Genomic DNA, 9,503 nt, shown 5'->3' on the forward strand with positions numbered 1-9,503 from the left:
ATTCGTTAGGTCAGCTCTTAAGAATGTTTTCGTTCTTGTTCATTCTAAGTTACGGGGAAAGAAAATTAAAGATACATTGTTGCTATTTATATATTTAACAAGGATGACAACATCCACAAAAGCAAAGCACTGAAACGGTAGAGTCCTTTTAACACTTGTATTGTGTCAGAACTGAATAATTAGAATATAAATGTATAAGAGTCGAAGCAAAATTGTAAGTAAATTTGTTGAAAAACTGCTTGATACAGGATAATGTTTATGGACATACTTACATTTTTAGGACTTGATTATAGAGTTGCTTCGCTTATAATATTGTACTTAGTTGTCCCAGGAATCAATATACCAAACATCGGATCAATCGGATAATTAGATCACATAAAAATTTGTTGTTAAAAAAGTAAAAAAATCAACATGTTTAAAATGGACGTACGGACATTCTTGTAATGATTATAGATTTGCTACGGGAGGGATGGGACATTGGACTGTAAATTAAACTAGTTCACAAAGTTTTAAAATTATTATCTCTCATTCGTTGGCTAAGAACTTTGGAAACTTTTTTATTAAATATTGATTAAGTTTTACAAACCTTAAATGTAACATTCCCAATAATAAATTTAAATCTACAGAAGTGGTAATTTTGTTTATCGTATTTGTGGGTTTATTGTCCTATGTCTTACCCCTATCAATAACTGGATAAAATAGATAGACAGGCGGACAAAATGTGTTATATGCTTGTCAATCGGGAAATATAACATAAAGAATTTAAGAACTCTCATTAGTACAAAGGGACGGACGGACAGACTTACTGAGTAGCTTCGGATGGAGAGTGATATCAGACTTCAAACCTTGCCGAACTATTGGATTGAATAATTACATATGTGCAACTATTTGAAAGGGGAATCTTTAAATGTTTTGGTGTTTATTTATTTCAACCACAAATATAACCGCAAAAAAAGCTAATGTTACCTTAGACGTATTTATTAGCACAGCTACTCTTTAAAATTATAAAAACCAGTTTTGTTAGCCCGCGCCTTTGGCCCATCAATTAAATGATGTTTATTTTAATATTCGTTGAAAACTTATTGTTGTACGATTATATACGTGATTTTTCCGTATGGCTGAAAACCAGTTCTAATCCAGGGGATATTAATTGGTTTCAAAGCCATATTGCGAAATTAAAAATATTTTTATTAGATTTTTGTTGCTACACTATTTATAAACATAATTGTCCTTAATTCTTTATAAAATTCGTTTATTTGTAAATTTAGCTGTATTTCTTGGTATATTTACATTACATTACTATTTAAACATCTAAAAGTCAAAATATTTTTGGTCAATTTTCTTTTTTCTTTTCTTGTATTACCTATTACATATTAGTGTTAAAAATCGGTTGATAATTTATTGAGCATTATATAATTTAAATTCATTTTATTTTAAATACAAGCAACTATGCCCCTAGCATTCGAAGGGAAATTGGTGGGACAGAAAAATAGGCTTAAACAATCCAGAGACATAAATTTTAAATAAAACAGCCTAGAACCATCTAAGGATCCTATTAGGCATCCCAAACATGAGAACTCAATTTGTGCACTTAAAGATTTACTACTTTATATAAAGAGATGTAAAAAAAAATAAATAAATTGAAATTTCTTGTGAAAGTATAAGGATTGCAAATTAATATATTTTCCAGACATAAGTCTAAGAAAAGTGTTCATCCTTTGTAACTAAATTTGGAAAATCACCGTTGTTTCTTTTATTATCTTAAAGTTTTCCTAATTTCTCTCAAAAAAAGTTTTGTTTTCTGGCGTTAATTCTTTAAAACATAAATAAAAAAAGCCCAGAACCTAAAAACAGCTTCTCTGAAGAGTAAACCACAATTGTCTGGAAGTGATACCCCTTGGGTCATAGACGTCCAAGGGGGGGGGGGGTAAAGTGGCGATTACCCCCATTTTACCCCCCAAAAAAACGAATTACCCCCCCTTAAAACAATTTTACCCCCCCCAAAAAAAAGCTTGGACGCCCCTGCCTTGGGTAGAATAAAATTATTGGTTTAAAATTTCGGACACTTCTAGTCTGAACCAACTAATCAAGATTTAATAAAAAGTACCCAAAGTTTTAAATTATCCAATGAGAGATTATGTTTATAAAACTTTGGGTACCAGTGAAATTTACAGCCCAATGCAAAAAAATTTTATTATTACTTTTTGTATAAATTTTGGTGAATGTAGAAACATCCAGATTTAGCTACATATGGAAAGCTATTAAAGTAGGTAATTCAATGCTTTAATAGAAATGATACAGTTACAGGCCAAACATTCCTTATCTTGTATTCATTCGAATCCGGTGGCTAAGAACCGGTTCTCATCCATACGAAAAAACTATGTCTAGCATCGTATTATATCCAGCTTTCTACGAATATGAAAATGTACAATCATAAGATTAAAACCAGTTTTTTTTACTCGTGCCTTCGGCACCTCGGGGCTAAAAAAATGGTTTTAATCTTACAATTGTACTTTTGTACAATTGTATGGTGTTTTTTAAAGATAAGGTTTAAGTTTAATCTTTTCTATCCTTTAGGTAATTACTGAACCGATTAAGTTTTCCATTCTAGAACACTTTAAAAAGGTCCCAGTGGGGCGTAATGCTATTTTATTTAAAGATTTAAGTATTAGAATAGTTTTGGATTCTCCCCCCCCCCCCCCCCACTCCCCTCGACCGTAAATCCTCTAATTTCTAGAAGTGCATCAGTTAATATTTCTTGAAGTTTGTGGGAAATTTCTATATGGGATTTTATCCATGGAAATGTTGAACTTAATTAAAAAATAGTTGTTAATCTTGAGTCAAATATTTGCTTTTATTAGTTTCCCTTTCAAGAATGTTGCTGGCTTGTAGCATAATTTTGTAGCGCTGCTACTTTATAATAAACTATCGACAACGCCCCTAGAGCCTCTTAATGTGGAAGGGAAGGGGTGGCTAAGACTTACTAAGCCCCCTTTTTCAATCTTGGTTTTTAAACGAAAGGAGAAGCTACATTGTAAAGAAAAACTATATTGGTTCAGCAGTTAGCAAGATCCTTCGGTACAGACAGACAGAAATTATATTTTATTAAATTCGCCCGTCAGCAATGCACTGTTTTCATTTAAATAAAGTACATTTCGACCAAGGAATTTAAGAAATAGCAAATCTTTTAAACATTAATTTGAATATCATAATAATAAATTGTGTTTAAGAATAAGATTTAATTTTTTACTAAAAAAAAAAAGTTCCATGAAGCTACTTTTTTTATCCTTGTTCATGTGAATAAAAATTTTCCTAGAAAACAGATTTTCCTGGTATAAAAGAATTATTAAAATTTGTATCAATAAATTTCATAGAATTTTCTATTTTTCAGAATCTTGCGGAACAAGATTGGTACACTGACGCATGTGTCTGCTCACCACGCAGCCGCGGCGGCAGCTGTAGCCGCAAACCATTTTCCCGCCAAAACCAGTCATCCTAGCAGTACCGCCAACAATAATAATGTCGTCGTTGCCGGTGGAGGGGGAGGTGGTCACGTGACGTCCAGCACTCCGACATCTACCTCAGCCGTGGGAAGTAACAATCTGCAGCCGGCGCATACTCCGCCAGGCGGGATTGGCGGCGGCGGCCCCCCGCCGCCGCACTCCAACCCATACACGTCGGCGCTGTACCAGCATCATCACCACCACCATTTCCCGCCATATTCTTCACCTTCCCCGCCAATATCTCACTCCTCCCCAACAAAGTCAGAACCTCAAGGTATTAAAAAGTTTATTTTTGGCCCACCAAAGCTAAAATACCGTGAGTGGCGTGTACCGCAATTTGTCAGGTGGGGTTTGAAGCCTTGGACAAGGTGTGGAAATGCCTCCCTAATTTATATTTTAATAAGGAAGGTATTGAGTTTGGCACCGACGAAGCCCATTTTGTTCCGAATTTGTATCACTTTTGAAAAGTGCGACTCCAGTTACGTCATATTTTTCTTTCCCGAAAAAGGGAAGGGGGGAAGAAAATCTCTTCAAAAGAGATGGGGAAAACCCCCTTTTCTCTCATCTCTTTTTTTTCTTCCCCCCTTCCCTTTTTTTCTTTCCCCCTTCCCTTTTTCGGGAAAGAAAAATATGATGTAACTGGAGTCGCACTTTTCAAAAGTGATACAAATTCGGAACAAAATGGGCTTCGTCTTTGGCACCCCCACTACATACCCCTCTTTTCCACGCTTATGGTTACTGCATTACCCTTATATTAAGCAAGGATCTAGAGGGATAAGACAATGGCCGATGAATAGATGTATATACCCAATGATGATAACAATTAAAACTTGTAAAAACAACAGGCTTGGGCAAGTTACTTAATAATTGATTATGTAATGCTAGGTGACAGTTTGAGTGGAGAGACAAGTTTGCCGGGAAGCCCTCCCTTTAACCTTCCAAGCCCACCTGTTCCTTTCAACAAGTGGACAACCTCGCCCCACCAGGATATCATAAATCCATTCCAGGTAGACAATTTTTTTAATTTGGTGGATTTTTTAAAAGAATTTTTGGGAAGATTTTTGGATTAGCCTGTTTCTACATTCTACATGATTAGCAAAGTTATGTATGGTTCAAAAGCGTAGCAACTCTATTATGATTACCAAAACGTCCGTACTTCCATTTTAAACATGCTCTTTAGCTTTCATACAGACAGTATTTTACAAGATAGATTACTAGGTTCATAAAGCATAATGGTATAATGGTATAAGCGAAGTGGATTCTAACGGACATACGGACAAACATATTAATGAAAAGTTCCAGAATAGTTATTTCTCGCATCGTATTATAAACAGGTTTCCGCGGATATAAAATGTTCAATTATAAGATTAAAACCGGTTTATATATATATATATATATATATATATATATTATGATGCAAGACATAGTTTTTTTTCGTATGGATTAGAACCGGTTCTAATCCACCGGATATTAATCGGTTTCGAATGAATACGAGAAAATAAATGAAAACATATTTCTACTTCTATATGCCTTTGAAGATGTTTTATGCACATAAATTGTTAAATTTGAGTGGGCTTACTAAATTTGATGAATGACTTGTGTACTTTTATCAGGAATTAAAGGATATAGATCATTTATCTATAATACAAAGTAGCTTGATATCCGTCCATCCGTCTGTCTGTCTGTTCCATAAGATCTCGGTAACCACTGAACCTATATGGATTCTACTCTTCAGGGAATATATCTACTGGTCCTATGGGACACCCCCAACCCCCGGCCTAAAAAACAAACAAAAAATACAAAGTAGCTTGATATCCGTCCATCCGTCTGTCTGTCTGTTCCATAAGATCTCGGCAACCACTGAACCGATTGGATTCTACTCTTCTGGGAATTTACCTACTGGTCCTGTGGTGGTTTTAGGCTATTTTCTTGCGGGATGGGACACCAACAATCTCCCGAAAAATACCCCCCCCTAAATTTTTGTAATGTGGTGGTTGTCGCAGAGGTACTTATTTTTTATAAGAAAGGAGGTTAGGGGCGAAGCTAGTTTATAATAAAGTAAAAGGACTCTGTCTGTTTGTCTACCTCGCTGTGTGCATGGATATTTTTTACCGTGTAGCTTCTCATGGGTCTTGGAATGGTTTATAGCTGTGTTGGGGAGGCTACCACCACCGTCCCAAGCAAAATCGCAAAAAAAAACATGAACCAATCTAGCGCGAAAAAAAAAAAATTTGGTAAACAGCTTATCTTAACTGTAGATTAAAAAGAAAACATTTTACGTGCTTCTAGAGGCAGCCAGTTGTGGATAATTTAAACTTCTCCTCATTCAAAAGTTTATTTTCTCGTATTCATTCGAATCCGGTGGATAGGAACCGGTTCTCATCCATACGAAAAAACGATGTCTAGCATCGTATTATATCCAGCTTTCTACGAATATAGAAATGTACAATCATAAGATTAAAACCAGTTTTTTAGCCGGTGCCTCCGGCACCACGGGGCTAAAAAACTAGTTTTAATCTTATAATTGTACATTCTATATCCGCGGAAAGCCGTTTATAATACGATACGAGAAATAACTATTACACTCTTTTATGGAAAATATTTAAATTCATTCAAAATTTTATAGTATATAAGTTTAAGAAATAGAAAAAAATTGAGCCAATTTGAGGAGGATTTATTTATCTTCTAGTTACCTTTCCATCCTTCTCTGATTTTTATGCTGACCGTTAGAACATATCTAAATAAAAATTAGTCTAGACATAAAATTAAAAGGTTTAATCATGTCTCCATTCATTTGCTTCAAATTATATATCAAAGGCAGAAAAAAATATTTTATTTAAGTTTGTCCTAATAATATATTATTACTTGGATGTTGCACCAAATTTGCATGTACTCTAGTAAATTGATACTCACAGTGGGCTAAAATAACGATCCCACCCAACCCCCTTTACAAAATCCCCTCCCCTCCACCTATTGTATGAACGACGTGACCAATAAATGAGGTCCTTATAAGCAATCTAAATTAACGACAAATTTTTCCCTGTCAATATATCCACGCATTCTATATCCATTGTTCTAATCAGTTGCACAAGAATAATTATGTTCATCGCTTTCAAAGAAACCAAACTTGATAGAGCAGATGTTACTAGAGGCTTCGCCCTTAGAATCTAGGGTATTTCCCCCAGAAAAGATCATAAGAAGTATGAACCTAAGGGATGTTCCTAAAAAGCAGTCCAGCGGTTACTGAGAACTTATACTTCACACGGGCAGACAAAGCTCTACTTTGTATGAAAATAATTTTGCTACGTCTTTATAACAAAATTAGCGGTTGCGTTCCTAGCGTCTAGGGGCTTTATATTCTAGGGACAGGGGATGACAGGTAAATAGCCTAAAACCATACTAAGTACAAAAATCTAACAATAAAACAGCCTCTAACAACTTGGGTACTTATGTGAAGCTTCCCAGAAATGAACCACTTAGTTTATGAAAAAGGATATGTAGGGGGCAAAGTGTCTCAAAAATCAGCCATGTGACGTCATAAAAATGAGGGAGATGAGAGGACAAGTGGGAAAGTAAGCCCCAAATAAAAGAGATGGATAATCCCTCATTTTTATGACGTTACATGGCTGATTTTTTAAGACACTTTGTCCCCCTACAACGATATAGGTTATAAACTTTTATTATTTTTTTAGGGTTATGACCATCCCTCGGCACACAACATCAACTACTACATGTATCTGCAGGCCCAGGGAATGGGGGGAGGTGGTGGTCACCAGCCCCCCACACATCATCAACCCCCCCTACACCCAGGAGGGGGTGGACACCATCCTCACCACCATCCGGAGTATCAACCCACCCACGCTATTTGAACAATCCAGAGTTAGATCCTTATGACAAAGGTTGTGAAATAAAAAAGATGATTTTTAGAAATAATTACTTAAAACTAGGTATTCCTATCTTATACAAGAATCTATCTGAAGTTTCGTGCAAGCCCAATTTTAACAAAATATATAACATTTTCAACCTTTAAACCTAAATCAATTTTATTTTACTTTTTTCAATTTCAAATTCATCATTTATTACTATACAATCAAAAATAATAATTTTGGAAAATCTTACTATAAAGTAATTGGGTAAAAATTGATTATCTACTTTTTTTATATTTTTGTGATAGTTGATTTATTTTTAAACAGGGAGGGAGAGAACATTGGACTGTAAATTACACTGGTGGTACCCAAAGTTTTATAACAACTTTATCTTACTCGTTGCCTCACTAACTTTGGGTACTTTTTATTGGTTGGTTCTAAATAAGTAGCTCTTTTTTAATCTATAATAGGGCAATTTTGTTTAACATAATTGGGGATGTGTATAATTTATCGTCCATTGTCTTATCCCTTGAATCCCTGCCAGAGTTACCAACTTATTGTACAACGCGAGAGTAATTCACAGTGCTTTGATTTTTTATACATTTATCCAGTTTTTTAGATATTATATTGAACAGCCCAGCTGCTTGATAATTTATCATACTTGTTTTAAATAATTTGAAAACTTCAAGCTTTTTTAATAAGCCCTTAAGAAAGAAGCAGCTTAAAGTGCCTTTAAAAAATTACGTCTTACAATACATTTTACCATTGGTTAATATAAATGTATACTATCATAGATCATTTGTATTGTATTGTCATTTTTATAGGTACTATAAGCTGCTTCCTTAAGAAGTTAAGAAAAGTTTCGTTTGAAAATGCATATTTTTTCTTGATTTTATTACAGTTTCATTGCCAAAATAGTTATTATCCCATTGCATTATAGACAGCTTTCCTTGGATATTAAAATACAAAAAATTGTAAGATTAAAACCAGTTTGGAAAATTGTTCTTCAATATGGCTTAAAATCGGTTCTAATCCAGCGGATACCAATCTGTTTGGAAGCCATACTGGGAAATAAATTATGTCTGTCGTCAACATTATTTAATAATTTAGTATTATTTTAACCTAACATCAATTTTGAAATTAAATTCAATTTAATTAGAGCCTTAATGGCTCCATAAGAATGAGATATTATTAGATAAACAGATTTTTATATAAAATCTAGTCAATTAATTTATAAACCCCAGTGTGTCAACTTTTTATTGTATAATTAATTTATTTTTCACTAAATGTGCCTTAATACTTTTTTGATATTGTTTTATCTATTACGAGTATTCTTATATAAAAGTAACAGGATGACTGTATGTCTGTAGCTTAAGATCTTGCTAATTGTTGAACCGATATGGTTCTCCTTTACAGTAAAGCTTTACATAGGACCAGGGAACGTTTATAATTATTTGTGTAAGTGTAATCCAAATAGTAATCGCACCTGAAATCATCTTACCCCCCCCCCCCAAAAAAAAAAAAAATTAAGTGAAATTTAAGTTAAGCGTCAACTTAATCGCCCCCTTCCCGATCTAATGCCCCCAAGAGGCCTCTAGGGGCGTAGCCGCTAGTAGTAAAAATAAAGACAATATTGCTAAAAAACGATATTATACATATATGATATTAATAATAATTCCATATTATGTGATTATTTTGTAGTAATAAGTTTTTGTAAATTAGTAACTTATGTAGTAATTAAACAATGAAATACAAAGTATCTTAGAATTTTTTTTGTTGCTTTAATAAAATAGAAGCTGCTCTATAATTCATCTTTTTGAGGTAAGGTAAGGTTAGGTAAGATTTTACTATAAGTAAGATATCTTGAGCAAAAATAACTTCCCCCAATTAATTTTGAAATGATTTGTAAAAAAGGTGGGGGGATAGTTTTTGTTTGTTTCATTATGTTGCTTAGGTTTGGTAATATTGGGTGTTTATTAGCCCCGCAGGGGTTCGGTTTCGGCAAAAGAAATGAACTACTTCCCCCATACATTATTTTAGATATATTTCAAAAATGAAGGAGGAAGGTTCAGGGCTCGACAAACAATTTGAGTGAAAACCCATAGATTAATAAAAACTGGGTTTTTGATAATCT

General features: G+C 34.0%; 1 protein-coding gene across 1 annotated transcript in view; it reads left to right on the forward strand.

The window, feature by feature from the left end:
• Positions 1-9,136, forward strand: part of LOC145331933 (uncharacterized) — a 30,293-nt gene extending 21,157 nt beyond the window's left edge. The window contains exons 6-8 of the mRNA XM_080176808.1: positions 3,392-3,777; positions 4,389-4,510; positions 7,196-9,136. Coding sequence (XP_080032934.1) covers positions 3,392-3,777; positions 4,389-4,510; positions 7,196-7,372 — 685 coding nt within the window. The 3' untranslated portion in view covers positions 7,373-9,136. The remainder of the gene's footprint in view (positions 1-3,391; positions 3,778-4,388; positions 4,511-7,195) is intronic.
• Positions 9,137-9,503: the final 367 nt, after the last annotated feature.

Source organism: Acartia tonsa, chromosome 11 (assembly GCF_053477335.1).
Source record: "Acartia tonsa isolate MP-2025a chromosome 11, ASM5347733v1, whole genome shotgun sequence".
NCBI classification, from domain to species: Eukaryota; Metazoa; Arthropoda; class Copepoda; order Calanoida; family Acartiidae; genus Acartia; species Acartia tonsa.